This window comes from Ambystoma mexicanum, chromosome 10 (genome assembly GCF_040938575.1).
Source record: "Ambystoma mexicanum isolate Mex_15411 chromosome 10, UKY_AmexF1_1, whole genome shotgun sequence".
NCBI lineage: Eukaryota > Metazoa > Chordata > Amphibia > Caudata > Ambystomatidae > Ambystoma > Ambystoma mexicanum.
In genome coordinates this window covers 1,508,500,081-1,508,519,396 of record NC_090932.1, presented here as the reverse complement: position 1 = coordinate 1,508,519,396, position 19,316 = coordinate 1,508,500,081, and the positions used below count along the sequence as shown (strand labels likewise).

At 49.7% G+C, this 19,316-nt stretch overlaps 1 protein-coding gene across 4 annotated transcripts in view; it reads left to right on the top strand.

Moving 5' to 3' along the window:
- Nucleotides 1-19,316, top strand: part of SBNO1 (strawberry notch homolog 1) — a 2,127,865-nt gene that overhangs the window by 222,656 nt on the left and 1,885,893 nt on the right. For 3 of the 4 annotated variants that reach the window (XM_069619669.1, XM_069619667.1, XM_069619668.1), the window contains exons 3-4: nucleotides 12,518-12,824; nucleotides 15,383-15,427. In XM_069619669.1, the coding sequence (XP_069475770.1) occupies nucleotides 12,518-12,824; nucleotides 15,383-15,427 (352 nt within the window). The remainder of the gene's footprint in view (nucleotides 1-12,517; nucleotides 12,825-15,382; nucleotides 15,428-19,316) is intronic. The other variant, XM_069619670.1, reaches the window with a different exon arrangement.

The following is a 19,316-nucleotide window of genomic DNA, read 5'->3' as shown; positions in this document are numbered from 1 at the left end:
TCACTTTCACTTACAAACTGTATTTGTGTCCTCCGACGTATTCCTTATCTTTGATAATACGTTTCCAGCTTGCTGGCCTCGGAAATTTTTTCTCTGTAGAGGGCGCAGCGCGTCGACGTCCGCCGAGTCGATGTCCCTCGACGGCCACCATATCGGCGCCGACATCACCATGCCCATAAATAGCCACGCGCGGCGTCCGTTGTTCAGTTCCATTTTTCCGTGCTTCGTGGGGCCTCGGAACATCGTTGCTCAGTTCAGTCAGATAACGAATCTACATCTACTCGAAATATACCAACTCGTTCTCGATGGCATCTTCATCGGAACCGACAACGCCGCGATCCGGCTTAAAAAAATGTCGAGACTGCGGTAAAAAAAATGTCAATAACGGATCCACACAGGATCTGCTTGTGGTGCTTGGGAGCCGAGCACCATTGTTGGGAGAGTGAGGACTGCATGTCGATGACGGCGAAAGCCTTGAAGGAGCGCAAGGGGAAGCTCGAGAGAGGTAAGTCAGTCAAAACCTCCTCGAAAGTTTCTTCGGTCGAGACATTCGTCTCCTCGCCGTCAAACATTCCCATTCTAGATCTCGAAGTCGCTCCCACCATTCATCGAGATCAAGACACTCAAAGAAGAGATCCCCTTCCTCGTCTTCTGTTTCCCCAGAAAGGGTCTCCTGCCCCACAAAACACAGCTCTCAGGCTGAGTGGGTGGAATTCAGGAGGAAAATGTTCAAAGTCTTCGAGAAAGCGGCCTCGTCCCCCTCGAAGACAGCTGAGGGTGATACCCCGGGTGAAAAACCCCAAAAATCAAAACGCTGCGAGTCGCAGTACCCGGCAAAACATTCTACCCGAGAGCGCCACGGGCCATCGGGTAACAAGGCACCGTCTTCATCGTCGAGGATCCCTTCGAAGCATTGATCGGCGCCATTGACGCCGTTGTCGAAGGGTTCTTCGACACATCGGTTGATCGACTCGACGTCGACGCCGACATCGAGGCCGATGAAAGAGAAGACCACGGCTACTCCACAGCCAACGGTGATTCCAAGAGCCTCCGGCACGACACCGAAATCTCGTCTATGTCCTCGAGTAGGATCCCGATCCTCTCGAGTTCTTCAAGGCCTCTTCCGGTTTTCTCGACGCCCTTTTCGGCGCCTTCAAAGCCTGTCACATCGGTGTCGACGACATCGACGTTTTCCCGCCCAATAATGACGAATTTGGCTCCTTCTGCCTTAGAAATGGGTTTTATACCATTTCAGAGATCAGAGTACCCTGGATTACCTTCAATTTATGAAGAAAGGGAAGATTCTGACCAGGAAACCTTCGAGTTGCAGAGGACTACACTACCTGTTTCAGAGGATTTCACCTCTGAGGAAAGAAGGTTGAAAGACCTACAGGAGTCATTACATGAGGCAAGTGGGCTGAACACTTCCCCAGAAGTGGATTTTGTTAAGCCAGAACAAGGGGAACATGCCGAAACACCCTATAGAACCCTGATGGCAAGAATTATTGAATTCATGGGTTGGTCTGCGCCCTCGCCTGTTTTTCTACAGGGTGACCTGACAGACATATTAGACAAAGGTCCACAGGAGGATCCTGTGGTCCCCTTCCACACAGCTTTACAAAGAAAAATTGCATCTAACTGGGAAACTCCTGAAGTTATCCCTGCTGTCAATAAAAGATTATCAGCCAAGTATAGGGTAGCTGACGCTGAAGACTCCAGAGAGGCTTGTGGTCCAAGCGGCAACTTCATCAAGCAGCAGGACCGCTTACCCTACTGTCCCACAGGATAGAGATGACAAGAGGTACGATTCTATGGCAAAGAAAGTCTTCTCTGCTTGTAGTATGGCGTTGAAGTCCATCAACGCCACCTGTACACTCGCCAGGTTCAGTCACACACTGTGGGAGTGTGCTTCATCAGCGGCTGACTGCATACCCGAAGGAGAGGAAAAGGAAGCCTTCCTTAACATTATTAAAGATGGCAAAGATGCCATGTGCGAGTCACTTCAAACTGGCATCGATTCCGCTGACAGTATCAGCAGGGCCATGGCGGCAAGTACAACAATCTGCAGGCATGCGTGGTTGCGAAAGTCTGGCTTTGCTCCAGATGTACAGGCCAGACTTTTGAATATGCCCTTTGACGGCTCAAAAAAGGCTGATGACAGTCTGGAAAAGCTGCAGACATCTAAAGCAGCAGCAAAATCTTTAGGAGCTGCTATCCGCCAAACTCCTTTTCGCCCCTCAGGAACCTCTGGGAGAGGAAAGTCCTTTCGCTATTATTCCACATTTGGGAAAGGCAGAGGACAGCTGGCTCAAAGAGGCCAAAGGAGATCCACCCGAGGTGGACGGGTCAAAGATACTAAGGCCGCAGTAGCAGCAGGTGCCTCTTTACCCTCAGCATCTGCATCAGCCGCCCCCAAACCACTCTGAGGTCTTTCCACACAAGACGCCTGTAGGGGGCAGGTTAACTCACCATCTGACTAAATGGCAGGCTATAACGTCAGATGCTTGGGCATTGGAGACAGTTGCGTTGCCCAGGGTTACTGCCTACCCTTTCTACACATCCCTTCGAGTCATCCACCGGGGAACAGCTCTCTAAAAGTTCCAGATCCGCTCCTCTTGCAGGAAATTATAGACCTGCTAGAGAAAGTAGCCATAGAACCGGTACCTGTAGCGGACAGGAACAAGGGCTGGTTCTCCCCCCCCCTCCCCCTTTTCTCATACCAAAGAAGGACGGAGGACTAAGACCCATCCTGGACTTGCGAGAATTGAACACGTTCCTCAGGAAGGACAAGTTCAAGATGCTAACTCTCTCTCAGATCCGTAAGGCCCTCCAGCTCCAGGACTCTGGACCTTCAGGATGCTTATTTCCATGTGCCAATCCATCCCAAACACAGGAAATACCTGAGGTTCGCAATTGGCGACTCTCATTATCAATTTCGAGTTCTGCCATTTGGGCTGACCTCCGCCCCAAGGGTCTTCACCAAGCTAATGTCGGTAGTGGCTGCGAGTCTAAGGAGGGAAGGGATCCACGTCTACCCCTACCTGGACGATTGGCTGATCAGGGCTGTAACTTCGGAACAAGCTCAGATCCAGCTAGATTATGTCCGCCACTCCCTTCACAAACTGGGCTTCTCCCTCAATTTAAAGAAGTCACAGATGATACCATCACAGAGACTCCAGTTCATTGGAGCGGTCCTGGACACTTGCCTGGGAAAAGCCTCGCCACCAGAGGTGAGGGCTCAAGATATTCTGCAGATGGTCAACAAGTTTCAAAATGCCCAATGCCTCCCAGCCTTCGACTTTTTGATGTTGCTCGGCCTCATGGCATCCTGCATCTTTCCTGTGCCAGAGGCTCGCCTGAGAATGAGATCTTTTCAGTGGGCACTGATAATTCAGTGGTCGCAATTCTCAGGGAGAATGACAGATCTCCTCCGGATTCCGGACAAAGTAGCCTGCGACCTTCAATGGTGGGCCTATCCAGAGAACATCTTGAAAGGAGAACTGTTTTGGCAACCATGGCCGGAGATAACAGTAGTTACAGACGCCTCACTCACGGGGTGGGGAGCCCATGCCAACGACTTGACCATCAGCGGTCGTTGGTCTCCATCGGATTCTAGACTACACATCAACCTATTAGAGCTGAGAGCGATCAGACTAGCGCTGACAGCTTTCCTGCCGTCAGTACAGGGGAGAAATGTCCTGATAATGACGGACAACACGGTGGCCATGCACTACCTCAACAAAAGAGGAGGCGTAGGGTCACTGCCACTGTGCAGAGAGGCAATGCAGCTCTGGTTTTGGGCAATTCGGGAAGGAATCTCTCTATCGCCAGTCCACCTAGCCGGAGAGAAGAACTTGACAGTGGACGCTCTGAGCAGGCATAGCACAGTCTCCCACGAGTGGGATTTAGCTCAGGAAGTCCTTCAAGAGATCTTCGCCCTTTGGGGAACCCCTCAAGTGGATCTGTTCGCCACAAGCACCAACAGGAAGTGCTATCTGTTCTGTTCAAGGGAATTTCCCTCGAGAGGAGCTCTAGGAGAAGCTTTTGTAGTGGACTGGAAGTTTCCACTGCTTTACGCATTTCCACCAGTCCCTGTTATTCCTCAAATGATCAGGAGGTTGAGAAGATTTCGGAAAACCATGATCCTAATTGCCCCGGACTGGGCCAGGAGAACGTGGTATCCGGACCTTCTAGATATGTCCATCTGCCCTCCAATCCGTCTTCCACTCAAAGAGAATCTTCTCTCGCAGAAGGGAGGTCAGGTTCTCCATCCAGACACCAGAACCCTCAACCTTCACGCTTGGCTTCTGAAAGGGTGAGGTACAAGGATTGGGATCTCCCTGATGACGTCATGGAGGTGTTGCTTTCGGCCAGGAGGCCAGCACCAAAGTCTTTATACCGCTACCGTTGGAACAAATTTTGCAGCTGGTGTAGGGAAGAGAATATCGACCCTTTTTCATGTGGTACACCAACAGTGTTATCGTTTCTACTCTACTTGGCAAACTCAGGCCTTCAAGTTGGCACTGTAAAAGGCTATCTCGCAGCGCTTTCAATCTTCAAGCGCTCTGCGGAGGAACCATTGTATTTCAAACTACCTCTAGTGATACAATTTCTCAAAGGATTAACTAATGTTTATCCTCCAAAAAAATTCCAAGTTCCCTTATGGGACTTTAACTTAGTCTTAAACTTCCTAATGGGCACTCCATTCGAACCACTTCACTCTTGTTCACTGAGATTTCCCACGCTTAAAACTGTCCTATTGGTTGCACTAACATCTGCTAGGAGGTTGAGCGAGCTACAAGCTCTCTCCTGTAAAACCCCACATACAATTTTCCACAAGGACAAAGTTGTCCTACAGGTGAAGCCTAATTTCCTCCCGAAGGTGGTTTCTGAATTTCATATTACTCAAAAAATTACCTTACCTTCGTTCTACCCTCCTCCCCATCCGGGGAAAGAGGAAGAAAGGCTACATAGGCTGGGCCCAAGGTGAACTCTAAGCTTTTACATCAGCAGAATGGCTAGGATCAGGCAAGCAGACCAACTGTTTGTAGGATACACAGGTCACAAGTTGGGACTAACCATAACAAAACAAACCATTTCCAGGTGGATAATTTTGGCCATTTTGGAATGTTACAAACTGGCAGGGAAAGAGCCACCCCAAAATCTTAGGGCTCATTCAACCAGGGGTATCGCAGCCTCTTCCGCTCTCCAAAGAGGGGTACCGGTCAGAGACATATGTGCGGCTGCCACATGGTCGTCCGCACATACATTCACAAAATTTTACAACCTGGATTCCTCCACTAGTCAAGAGACCAGATTTGGCAAGGCCGTATTACATTCGGTCCATCTCTAAAGGGATACATAACATTCTTACTCCCACCTCCAATTACATGCCACTGCTATGGGAGTCTATCAAAGATAAGGAATACGTCGGAGGACACACTCCCTTCGAAGAACAAGTTACTTCTTACCTTGTAACGTTCTTTCGACGGGATGTTCCTCCGACGTATTCCTTATCGCCCCTCCCATCCATCCCCGCAGTAACACTTCCCTTGTGGTTGCAGCTTGCGCTCCTTCAAGGTCAATAAAAAATTCAGGCATGACTTTTCTTATGCTACAAAACGGAACTGAGCAACGGACGCGGCGCGTGACTATTTATGGGCATGGTGACGTCAGCGCCGATACAGTGGCCGTCGAGGGACATCGACTCGGCGGACGACGACGCGCAGCGTCCTCTACTGAGAAAAAATTTCCGAGGCCAGCAAGCTGGAAACGTATTATCAAAGATAAGGAATACGTCGGAGGAACATCCCGTCGAAAGAACGTTACAAGGTAAGAAGTAACTTGTTCCTCTCATCTAAACCCATCACTGTCCTCTAGGTCATACTGCCCCATCCAATGACAGTCCCCGCCTTAAACTCCTCCTCTGGCAGCCTTCTTCAGAATTTTACAGCACGCTTCATGTTTTGAAGTCCTCGAGTGTGCGCTCATGAACTATTTGTACATTTTTTTCCATGTTTTTGATCGAAAAAGTTCTATTTTTGTTTTTTTAAAAAGCCTATGGGCTTTTTTCTTCATCTGCCGACATCGCGGACCCGTGGTTGAAGTTCCATGCCCCTCAAGGATCATCTAAGATTCAACAAGGCATTTGGGCCTATTTCGCACCCTTCGACATGACGGAGGAGAAGGGAAGGTCCTCTTCAGGCCCTGCATCAAATGCGGACTGCGGAATGCGTTTGTGGAGGACAAACGCCTACAATTCCTCTACTGTTTGCACGCAGACCACAAGGAGGTAGAGTGCGAGATTTGCCTCTGTTTTCTTTTTTAAGAAAACATGGAGGGCCAGGTACAGTAGGCTGGCAGCATGGCTTACCGCCAAGGCCTCTGACCCATGCTCCGTGCAGGGTCATGCCTCACCCAGGACAAGCTTGCTGAGGAGCCATCTTCTAAGTCCTTTAAGGGTCCTCATCCATAGGGGACCAAGACAAGTCCAGGATCCGAGGGGTGAGGAGGCCCCCGAAATGGCCCTCCCAGGCCGTTGCCCAAGCAATGGAGGTCTCGTCCACGGACTAGGATCAGGAGTCCTTACATGGTCCACGAGGACGTTGAAGAGGACGATGGCGCAGGGCCTAGTTTTCCTGGTCTGCCTGCTCAGCCGAGGGACGTTTCCTTAGATATTCTGTTGACTCTACAAACGTTGGTTTCCGATTCGGATGAAGATACCTCAGGCTCCAGTACCTGTGGTCCCCGATCAGCCTCCGGCGAAGAAGAAAAAGTGTCATCCAAAGCCCCTATTTCAACCTCCACCACCATGTCTGGTTCCTTCTTCCCCAGCAGACCCAAACACTGGTACGGGGACTGGTACGGCCACGACGGTGAACAAGGAAATCGTCTCAGCGGAAAGTGAATCTCCAAATTTGGATGCTCCACATAGGATGTCCCCACCAGATGAAGTGGGATCATTCCACTCCATGATATCCAGAGCCACCAAGCTATTCCAGCTGGTGCCGCAGGAAACCAAGAAGGAGGGCTTCTTGTACCAGCAGCGTGAGGCCAAAAGGAAGACTATCATGGCAGTGCCCCTTCTGGACGATGTTTGTGAAGAGGGCCCGCCCCTCATGAAGAACCCTTGCACGGCTCCAGCCAAACTGGAAAGAAAGGCTTGAGATGAAATATAGAGTGCCGGACTCTGCACCCAAGTGCCTAAGGTTGCATCCATCGCCGGATTTGGTGGGATCGGCGGCTGCGAGGAAATGGTCGGCCTCTTTGTCGTCTTTGCTCCCTCCGGACAGTGAGGGGAAGAGGATGGACACCTTGGGAAAGGTGATATACACTGCAGCATCCACTATCAAGGTAATCCACGCACTGGCGATCCTGGCCAGGTACGACATGGAATTGTGGTACAAGGTGGGGCCTATTCTGCAGTTCCTCACGGACGATAGGAAGATGGAGGCAATTGCTTTCTTCCAGGAAGGAGAAGTGGCGTCTGATCACGCCATCACAGTGGCATTGGACGTCACCGACACGGGGATCCGGCAAATGTGGAGCGGTGACTGCCTTTGTCACCAAGGCTGGATGAAGGCCACTAATTTCCATCAGGAAGTCCAGGCGAAGGTTCTGGACATGCCCTTCGACAGAGAGAACCTATTTGGGAAGGTCGTAGACCAGTCTCTCCAGGCCATCAAAACAGAGAGGCGTTCTGGAGGCCCATCCTAGACCTACAACATCTCCACAAATATCTAAAGTCCCAAAAGTTCAGGATGGTCACGTTGCAACACATGCTCGGCCAACTGGAAAAAGACTACTTGACGTCGTTGGACCTGGAGGACGCCTATTTCCATGTCCCCATTCACAAGAAACATCAAAAGTTTCTACGCTTCGTAGTGCAGGGAAAGCACTACCAGTTCAAGGCTCTACCTTTCGGCTTGAATTCGGCCCCCAGGGTGTTCACGAAGTGGCTGGCTCCGTTGGCAACCCATCTACATCTACAGGGTATACACTTATACCCATACCTGGACGACTGGTTGATTTGCGCCTGCTACAGGGAGCTGGCCGGCGAGCACATGGAGAAGACTGTCCGGTTACTGATGGTTCTGGGATTCTCGTCAACTTTCCAAAGTCCTGCTGAACGCCATTGCCGAACGCTCTGTTCCTAGGTGCCAGACTCCAAACCATGTTGTGCCCTCAGAGGAGAGGATAGCAGCCATTGAAGGTAAGGTGCAAAAGTGGTCGTCGACGAAGACGGCCACGGTGCGGGCCATCAAGCCATTACTGGGCATGATGTTGTCCTGCATATACCTCGTCCGGCTCTGCAGGTTGCAAATGCAAGGCCCCCTCCCACCCCCCCAATCCCCTTACAGGAATTCCTGGATGCACACTGGATTCAGGTGTTCGGAAGCTTCACGGACAAGTTCTCTCTCAATTCTGCTTTGCGATACGATGTTGAGGCGTCTGCTCCAACATTGCCCAGGGCACGGTATTCCAAAAACCCCCATACATGAGACTGTCAACACAGACACTTCCCTGGAGAGCTGCGGAGCCCACCCGGGCGTCTACACTCAAGAGGCCTGTGGCTGCCATATCAACATCCTGGAGCTACGGACAGTGTTCTAGGCCCTCAAGTTGTTCCTTCCGTCTCTGAATGGCAAGATGGTGAGGATCTTCAGACACACCACCATGTTCTGGAAACATGGGAGCACTCGCTCTCCAAGGAAGCGCATGACTTGTGGTGCTGGGTCGTCAGACAAGGGATGTTCTCCTGCCACGAGTGGCAACTTCGGAAGGACCGTCTCTTTGTCAAGTGAGGCAGGCCCCAGAACGACCTGTTTGCGACATCGGCGAACTCCAAATGCCAGCAGATTACACCAAATGGCGAGCATTGGGGACGTGTTCTCCTTCCCATGGGAAGGGCTGTTTATGTACGCGTTCCCTCTCCTGCTAGGAGTCATCCACACACTCAGTGTCAATGCAGGATCATACTCCTCGCCCCGGCGTGGCCGAGGCAGATTTGGTACCCGGACCTTTTCAGCCTGTAAGCATTGCCTCCGGTCAAGCTGCCAGTTGTTCACGACCCAGGATCGCTGAACCTGAGGGCTTGGCTCCTGCAGCCCTAGAGTGTGGAGGGTATGAGTTGCGACGGCTTTCCTGTCTGGTGTGACCCTGCTCGACATCTGCAGGGCTGCTACGTGGAGGTCCACGCACACCTTCAAGAGATTCTACAGCGTCGACTGGTCGAAGGCTTTGAATGAACTCCCAGATTCCCCTGCTGCACATCCCCTCTTTACATCTCGTAATGTTTGTCTCGCAATTTGCCCAAAACACATGCCTCACCTCAGCTCACCAGTTTTTGGCCCACGCACAATTTTAATTACTAACATGGGATGATGCTGTGAAGCGAGCGATCTTGGATCCGCTTTTTGATTTCACCATTTGATTTCCTTGTTTGGCTCTGGTTATGAGATCCTGCTGTCCAGGTTGCCATCTATTGGGAAGGTGAAAGAATTGTCTCCACTTTGGTGCACATGTTTCATTGTTGTGTGATGCAAGGGATTAAGGGAAAATATGTTTGTCACAGTGGTTGTGCTAATTACTTTGCTACTGTTCCTTTTGTAAGAAATATCTTCGTGTAGGTTAGTGCGAGAGAAAAACAGTGTATTAGATAGCTCTTTAGTGTTTAGAGTCTTTAGGGAAGTGACCTCCACTGAAGTCCTTTACATTTTCATGAAATCTATTGCATTTGATCTGTTTCTGGGATCGGGTTTTTGGAATTTAGGGAAAATCAGATTATTTTGTTTATTTACCAATGAGATAAACACAAAGAAAGCTCTGTGGTTATGGGGAAAAGAAGTTGTCATTAAGGCAGAGCCCCAGCAGAACTTGGGGGTTGTGGGGAGTGCATGCCCAGTGGTTTCCTATGTTCCAAGGTTATTTAATGCAACAGACAGGTTGCCCCTTGCTCATCCAGAACCATCAAGGACAACATTTGCTCTCTCGCCCCTGCACTTGCTGATCTCTGTGCCCACTCCTTGGCTACTGGTTCTTTTCCATCCTTCCTCAAGCACTCCCTTTTGCGCCCCCTCCTTTAAATAAAAATAAACTTCAGACCCGCCAGCCAACTATCGCCCATTTCCATCACTCCCTGCCTGGGGAATCTGCTTCAGAAGTTGGCCTTGCCCCAACTTGACTCTAACACTGAACTTGTTGGCGGTCTCCATGGCCATCAGGATTCCGAGCATCCAGAGGCACAAATACTGCTCTTCTGAACACCAGTGAAGAACTGCTTGCATCCCTTGATTCCAACTCCCCTTCTGTCCTCATCCTTCTTGATCTCTCCTCTGCATTTGACACAGTCAACCACTCCATCCACATAGAAAGGCTCAGTGACGCCCTTGGTTTCTCAGAGCGGGCACTGGATTGGCTGATCTCCTTGATAACTGACCGCTCATCCCAAGTCATGCTGGGAACCCTCTCCTCTCCTACTTCCTTCTCCACCTGTGGCGTCCCCCAGGGCTCTATTCTATTGCCTGGGCTCTTTATCTACCTTACTCTGCTGTCACGCCTCATCTCTTCCTTCTCCCCCACCTTCCAGTTCTATGCTGACAACACACAACTCTTCTTCCAACTACCTGCGGATGCTCTTTCACCTTCCATCATCCCTGACTGCCTCTCTGCCATCCATGCCTAGTGCACTTCCAGTGATCTCTGCCTCAATGCCAGCAAAACCGAGATCCTTCCTATTGGGACCCCTGCACCCTACTTCTTCCCTTTACTCTTTTTAGCACTTCCATGGGCTCTCCCCGGCTCCCTCTTCTGAAGCCAGAAACCTCGGTCATCTTCGATTCCTCTCTCCTTCCTCCCTCACACTTGGAACATTGCCAGAAATTCCCACTTTCAGCTCTTCCTTCTCAAAGGAATTCTATCTTTTCTTGCCTTCCCCCAGAGGCTCAATGTTACATGGGCTCTGGCTCTCTATAGGCTTGACTATTGCAATATCCTCCTGCTGAATCTACCTTCGTCCACTCTGCGACCCCTACAGCTAATCCAAAATAGGGCAGCAAGACTTATTCTTGGCCTCAAGCCTAGGGACTGCATCTCTCCTGCCCTACAAAGTCTGCACTTGCTCTCTGTTGCTGGACGGATCAAATTTGAATCCCTCTTAATCATCCACAAGGTTGTTTGGGGCCGGGGACCACACTATCTATCTGCAACTCTTACTTATTAAATATTCCCCCTCTAGACCTATACGCTCCTCTGGCACCAATTTCTTGTGTGTAAAGCGGTTCGCTAAACTGAGGGCAGGTGGTTGATCGATTTCCTTAGCAGGGTCCCTTTTTTGGAATCTCCTCTCCCTCCCTTTTAGTCTTGAGCAGAACCTTCTTAAATTCCCAAAGGGCCTCAAGACCTTCCCCTTTACCTCTTCCCTCCCTCTCTCCTGCTAATCACTAAGTAGTTTGATTGGTGAGCAGGGCCCTTATGCTTCCTCGGGGCCCTGACCTACCGCATCATATCAACCCAGCTGCTATCTATCCTCTCCACTTGTTTCGGCTCGCCCTCCTCCTTTGGAGGCTTGCACTTACCTTTCATTGCACTTCACCTTATGCTCACCCACGAGCACCACAGCACCTATCCCATTCTCTCTCCCTTCTGCACTTGCACGTTCTGAGCACTCACAAGGCATAGTAGGTTTGTCTTCCTCCTCCCCATTGTTTTTTTCTTTTTCTTTTTTTCTTTTTTAATGTATTGTAATTTTAATTGTCCATCATCCCCTGTCCACTCCCTGTTGCCCTGTGGGCGCTTTGGAACAGTATTTGCTTCCTGTATAAGCGCCTAACAAGCAAACAAATAACTAGTGGAGAACCGCTCAAGGATCCTGCACTGTCGCTGGATTGAGGAGATGAATCTGACATGCAGTCCTGGTGGCAGGAGCTGTGCAGACAGTGGCCCAATAAGAAATCAAGTTGGGGGTCTTGAACAGTCGCAGGTCCTAGCACTGCCTACTACTAGTCCTTGTGATGTTTCTGGCCAATAATGTAGACCTCCAAATTAAACACTATGTAACCAGGAGTCCTGGAGGCAATGAATCTTGCTGTGCTCAGAGTCAAGAGCTCACGTAGTTGAGAGCATGGGGTGTATACTGATGTGGTTCTCTCGGGTCTTGTGAAGAAGTTGGAGTTGCTCAGAGCCCAGCTGTATTTCAGCATTGCTTCCAGGTTCAGGGGCAATGCCTCGGCAGAACTTCCTTTCTCTTCCTCGAATGAGTCTTCTTCAGCTACTTTGGGACAAGCCCTAGCAACTAAATATTGTATGTTGCAGTTACCCCTATTCTGTATAGTTATTGGTATCTGAATTCAAAGTTTGAGTGTTAAAATAGCCATGGTGCTTTTATTTTGGAGAATGTTTATATGCTACTATTCCATTTTTAACAGCTTTGTTTGAACATGTATGATGCGTTTTTCGGCTTTTGCTTTTTGAAAGCTATATGAACCAAATATTTCTTTCTTTTTTGTTTTTTTTGCAGCCGCCATCAACCACAACGTTTGTGCTTAATCAAATAAACCAGCTTCCAACTTTGGGAAACACAATTGTAATGACAAAAACAACACCTGTTGTAACCAACAGACAAACCATCACTGTTGCAAAGATACTGCAGACCAGTGCAATCACACGACCAACTACGACAGCACCTGCAGTACGGAATGCACTGACATCTGTTACTGCAAAAGATCAGATGCAGCTAAAAGATTTGCTGAAAAACAGTAGTCTTAATGAACTAATGAAACTTAAACCTCCACCTAATATTGCCCAACCAGTTGCAACAGCAGCCAGTAAGTTGAGATTTTCTTGGAGTGAATATTATTTCAGCCTATATTTCTACTATTTTTGTTTTAGTATTTCTTTTTTTTTTGACTGTATGAAATTGTAGTGGTTGCTTTAAATGAAGCTGTAGACATTTTGCAAAGAAACTCTGTAGGTGTGGATGTAAGGTTTTTCGGTGGGGGATCCGCAGAGTGATGTGTTTTCGTAAACTCATAATAATACTTCTTCAGCATGGGGTCTGGCATGAATTCACATGCTCATGATTATTCCGAGTCAAGCTGGGAATCTTCGGTAAAGAGAATCAGTTTCTGAACTGTCTTTCTCCTAACAACCAATCACTGAGCTCTGGGTCATACTGCCCCCAGCCAATGATTGCCCTCTACCTAAGCCCCTCCTCTGGCAGCCATCTTCAGATTTTTACTGCACGTTCAAGTGTTGGGAGTCCTTGTGCTTAGCTCTCAAGCTTTTACTGCATTTTTCGCTTTTTGGAAGAGTTTCGCTCTATTTTTCGGTCAATCGAGCACCTGTGCTCCATCGATCAACCTTCTGCCTAAAGGGGACCCGTTTTGCGGATTATTCAATGCCCCTCAAGGGCGAATTTCATTGTGTTTCTTCATGGAGGCTTCCAGAAGTTTCGTCAAGGCCAAGACCGCGTGGATCATAGCGGACGAGAACGATTTCCACTCTTTTCAAGCTTTGTACCGACTACGGTCTTTGGAATGTTTATATGGACGATAAACCTTCCCAGTGCCTTTACTGCCTGAACCCGACGCACAAGGAGGAAGATGTGCATTTTGCTGTGAACTCTCGACTCGCACGGAGAAGGATCGGCGCAGACGGCTGAAGGAGTGGCTACAGGCTAAGGCCTCTGCACTGGGTGGGTCCCAGGAGCATGCCTCTCCCGGATCCGGAAATGTTGAGCGGGCTTCTTTGAGGGCGCCCTCAACCAAAAACGAAGCACCCCGAGTTCACTGCCACCGAGAGTGCTGTGCGGCAGGCTACTTGGTGGCCAGTGCTCGTCCGACGTCTCTAGCAACTTCAGTCACCAGTCAATGCACAGGATCTTCGTCCAAGAGGAAGTCTGACCATCCGGGCAAACTCAAGGTGGCCCTGGAGACGACCAAGGAGAAGTCCAAAGCCAGGCTGCCCTTGCCGGATAAGGCGAAGGGGGACCGAGGCTCCAACCCCCCTAAGGAAAAGGCCAAGCATGACAAGGCGTCCACCACGAATGCCATGCAGGACAAGGGACCGTTCCTGACCGTGAAGGCCCAGGTACACCAGACAAAGGCTCCACCATCCAGCAAGGTGGTGGTGGCGTCCCTTTCGAAGGCCACGGGGGCGGACCCGTAGGGCGCACCTCCGAAGGCAAGAGTATTGCTCCCTTTCAGGAGGGAGTCTTCATTCCAGCCCATTGAGAAGACCCCAGAGAAGAAGATGCTGGTCATCCTGTCTGGTGTGCCCCTGCTGGACATCTGCAGGGCTGCGACATGGAGGTCGACGCACACCTTCACACAATTCTACTGTGTCAACAGGGATTCTAAGGAGGAGTACAGAGTCGGCCAAGCAATGCTGCGCAACCTGTACGCTTGAAGGTGAGCCTGGTGAGGACGTAAGGGATGCCTATGTTGAGCCTTGCCACCTCCCGTGGTTGTGCATGTGTGTACTGCTGTGTATTCTTCATTCATGATCTTAATCCATGCCAGACCCCATGCTGGAGAAGGAACAAGTTACTTACCCGTAACTGTTGTTCTCCAGCATGGGTCTGGCATGGATTCACATGCGAACCCTCCCGCCTACCCCTCTGCGGCTCTCTTCTCTTGGTCCTATTGCCACTTTACATGCTACCAAATCTGAAGATGGCTGCCATAGGAGTGGCTTAGGTAGAGGGTAGTCATTGGCTGGGGGCAAGATGACCCAGAGCTCAGTGATTCGTTGTTAGGAGAAAGACAGTTCAGAAATGAAACTGAAACTGATTTTTTTCTTTACCGAGGATTCCCAGCCTGAATGGGAATATTCAAGAGCATGTGAATGCATGCCAGACCCATGCTGGACAACAGTTACAGGTAATTAACTTGTTCCTTTTTTATGTAGTGTTTGCTGCTGCAGTTGTGCAGTAACAAGTAGGTGTTACTAGTAACCACATTTTAAATGTAGCTTGTTTTGACGTTTGGAAGGCTAAGTTGGCCCTGCTGGACTTTCTTCTTGTTACCTGCAGGTAGCGCACGCTTGACTCACTGAGCCACATTACTGCACACATTTCATAGTTGAAGATTAAATGGAAATTCTTAAATAATGCAGCACAAAAACTCCACATTTGATCGGATGTACTATTCAGCAGATTTAGCAGTTTGTGGGACCATGAACACTACGAGGCTTTTTTCTTGCTTAAGCGGCCTTCGGTCTTCAGATGTGACTTATCAAACCCATGTCATGCTTTCCATGCTTGCTAGAAAAAAAGCTGTAAATATGTTGCACTTGTTGGGCTCTTTCAGAATGTGATGGAATTGTAGCTTTCATTGAAGAGCACTCCTAACCGATCTTATTGGATGACCTATTTTTCTTGCAGACATTTTTGTGCTATCTAATAAGGTGGTAAATGCCACCAAATCAGGTAAGCACAACATTAGTTTTCTGGCCAGCACTGGGTTTCTTTATTTTGTTATATTGTGGTTTATTACTATTCTTTTTGATAGGAGACACCTTAACTTTAACGGTGGTGGTAGCTATCCTTTTTCTTTTCTTGTTAAGAGCAATTTGTGCTTGTATACCACGGTTCATAGTAACAGAACTGTATTAAGAAAGGCTGCCTAAAATCCCATATGTACCCCCTTGAAGGTTTAGGGCGTACCTTCCCATTCAGCTATATTTTTAAAATGTTTCAATGTCTTTCTCAATTTGTTTGTACATTCACAAGAGTCATGTTTAATAGTTTCAAGTGTTTTTTGTGGATTGGGGGTTCTTGTTGCCTTATTTGGCTGCTTATTCAAGTCATAAAATAAGAAATTTGCAATTTATGTAATTCTGTAGATTTGCTAAATGCTTTGACACTTGTCTAGCAGACATGATGACTTAAATGACCTGGTTCAAATAAAACGCAGCTCACTCTGCAGTCTTCTCTTACATTCTGGGCGCTCTCAACCATCCTCGCGTTGCTCACAGAAAGTTCAATAGGGCTAACGGAAGGTAGAAGTAATTATAGCTGCAAATCTTAAGTGCCAAGGTCCTGTATGGGCATGTTAGCCGGGAAATATTGTTTCCTTTTCAAATAATTGTAAGCCAGCAGTAATGATGATTTTCCATATTAAGTGGGACGAAAGTCTTGATTCTATTAATGGGAGATGACAGACTTATGAGGTTTCCTAATTGCAATCAGCAGGTGACCTCTGGCTTCAGACCTGAGTATCTCTGTCACTACCTCATACGCTTTGAGGCATTGAATGTCTCACAACTTGGGGTGCTCTCGGAAAGCTGGGTAAGAACCCATTCTCGAATTGCATTTGGTGCACCTATTGAACTCTGTCGGGCGCGTAAACCCTCCTATCTAGACCCAAAGCCCTAACATCGGAGACTTTTTCAAGATACCAGACACAACAGCGTGGTCAACTTGCCCGCTAGCACTTTGAGGGTGAGGCTAGACTTGTGAGGCCAAGACAAACTGATTCAGTCCATGTGGACATCCCATAGCACTGCGTAACGAGGTGGAGGTGGGGTGGAAAGCCTCACTCCCTTCAGCAGTCCGCACACCAGCGGATGCTCACCTACCGGTATGCCGTCTACTAGCTTGTGCCCTGCTGATATGACTGACCGATACAAATAAATGGTTTTATAGGCCAGCCCTTGCTCCACTATGAAATGCAGGACTGCTGCTAATGAGGCTGAAACTGGAATTTTATTCTGTTCCATACACCAGTGCGACCAAGTTGTCCAAGATCTTGAGTAGCTCTTTGATGTGATGGAGCCCAGCTGTCCTCAATGAGGCTAATTACGGTGGGGGGGGGCACTAGAGAGCCCGTGACCAAGATGGCCGTACCTCTGTGAGCTCTGTGCTGGATCTTCAGTAAGGGAGGCGAATACAAGACCCATCTGGGGTTGAGAGCGCCAAAAAGCTTGCACAAAACTGCAGAGCGACCCAGCATACCGCAACCCGAGTTCTGGGAATATTGGTACACCGAGAATATAAGGAGGAGGTGTGGACGCTGCGGGTGCTGATTGCCGGGTGGGCTCTGAACCGAGGTGGAGCTGTGGTGCGGTTGCCGACCCTGCGGCGGGAAGCGCCACTCTGACAGAGCAGGCTGGTGCTGCTGCAGCGGCTGGCTATAGCGGACCCTGCATGGACCCCATCCGAAGTGGAGGAAGAGGAGTGGGCAGGCGCAGTTTGAACGCCTGGGGACATCGGCTCAACAGAGGGGGAGTGAAGGATCTACGCCTGCCTCAGCGTGAAAACTCAGCAACCTGATGCTGGGAGTGAAGCCTGGGGAGAGGTGGACACCTGTCAGAAAACGTTCCAGGTCTTGTATCACCCCTGCGGTTCACGTGTCTCATCCTCACCAAAAGCTTCTGTCCCGTTATACCACCATACAGAAGGCGGGCTTGCGGTATCCACGCTCTACGCACGGAACACATTTGCGTCGGGAACTGCGTTCCCGACGCCTCACGTGGAAGTTGCCATGGAGACTACGTCAGTGGACGCAGCATCTTTCACGTGATAGAAAACGTGTTGGGTCACGTGACCATCTTGGTGCCGGTACTTCAAGTACTTAATGATCTGGCGCCCACTTCTCGCTGCTTCTGATCCAATAGTGACAGCGGTTTTTTCTTGCTCAGATTTTGTGGTTTTGTTTGATCTCGGATTACGTTTACTGGATTGCTCTTGGATTATCCTTACCTGTTCTTGTATCTTGACCTCGGATTGTTTATGGATTATTCTTGCCTAGTGATTTGGTTTTGTCGAAATCGGACCTCGAAGCTTGGGAGACCTCTTACCTTCGTTCTTTCCTTCCTTCCTTTTCCCTCTCCAATCCCTTCCCTGTCCTTCCCCAGGGTGCTGTAGGCGTCCTCGTGCCGGCGGGTACAGGCTTGGTGCTGGACTAGAGACTTCCTGAGCACCTTTTAGGCGTCCTCGTGCCGGCGGGAATAGGTGGTTGCTGGACTAGTGACTTCTTACACCTTGGATTGTTTGGTCCACCGAACAGAGGGCAGATACCATCACACTGTTCCTACAGGAAAGAAGAAGGACTTTGCCAGGGACGTTCACTTCCAGGGAAAAAAGGGTAAGAAACCTACCTTTCCTTACCATTATTTCTTCCACTCATTCTCTGGTACTGATTGTCTTTTCTCTTCTTCTGGTCTCCAGAGTACCCCAGTATAGAGGACATTCTTGCATGAAACACTTCTGGTTAAACCGTTTTCTGCAGGTTAGTCTGTTGAGATTTGTTACGTGTTCTCTTGAAAGGGGTGTATTTGATTGTAATCAGTATAATATTCTGCAGTCGTTGGCTGGAACCTGGAACCATCATCTACCGGGAAGTTGCGGGCCGCTCAGCTCTACGATCCCAACGACTCTACACCATCTTCCGATCAATTGGATTCTTAGACTGTCCTTTCGTACTCCTGAGAATCACATTGGTAGGAAGAAATATATTCTTCACGACGGGTCAACGCGGAACCAGGTTCCCGGATTTCTGACAACACCAGACTGGCCCATGAAGAATCCTGCGGGCCCTGAACTAGCCTGCAGCCCCCCCCACCCACCCACTCGATCTTCCCTCCACCGAGACCTCCAGGACCGAGGAGTCGATACCAGGCACGGGCTGGATGGTAAGGAGCGGCCACGGCCATTCGCTAGTAACAGCCCTGGGACCAGCGCATTCCTGCTAATAGTGCGAGTCTACTGGTGGCTTCTGTTATAGTGACCCCGGCTCCCCAGTGACAACGTAAGCCGTAGCCGTCGCTTTAGAGAGCAATAATACAAGGTCTGGGCGAAGCAATATAGCACAGGAAAGGGCGGCACAGTGTCCAACATCAGGGTCCTCAGTGGCACAGGGGCGCAGGCTCCCCCAGTCCCCAGGAGCTTGCAGGGTGAGGAATACCCCAGCCTTTCAGGGACGCGGGAACCCCGCAGACTATACAGCGATCCCAAAGCTCCGCTGGCGCTGAAGGACAACACACCACACACGGGGCATACCACAAATCACTGGGGAAGGGGCTCAGTTACCTGGGGCTCTGTGGAGGCAACACGGTGACGTCAGCAGCACCGGATATGCAGTGGGGAATACAAAGAAACACCCAATAAGTATCGCCCTACTTTGCACTGAAAAAATCGGGAGTGAAAGTCTGATACAAGGGGTAGTGACTGGCGAACAGAGGAGGGCCCAGAGATAGAAGACTAGGGCAGCGGGCCGGGAGCCCCCCGGGGCAGGCGTGTGCCCCCTGAGGCAGAACTGCGACAAGGGGGCGGTGGTGGAGCTTGTGGTTGGTCTGGGCTTCGTCAGTTGTCCGTT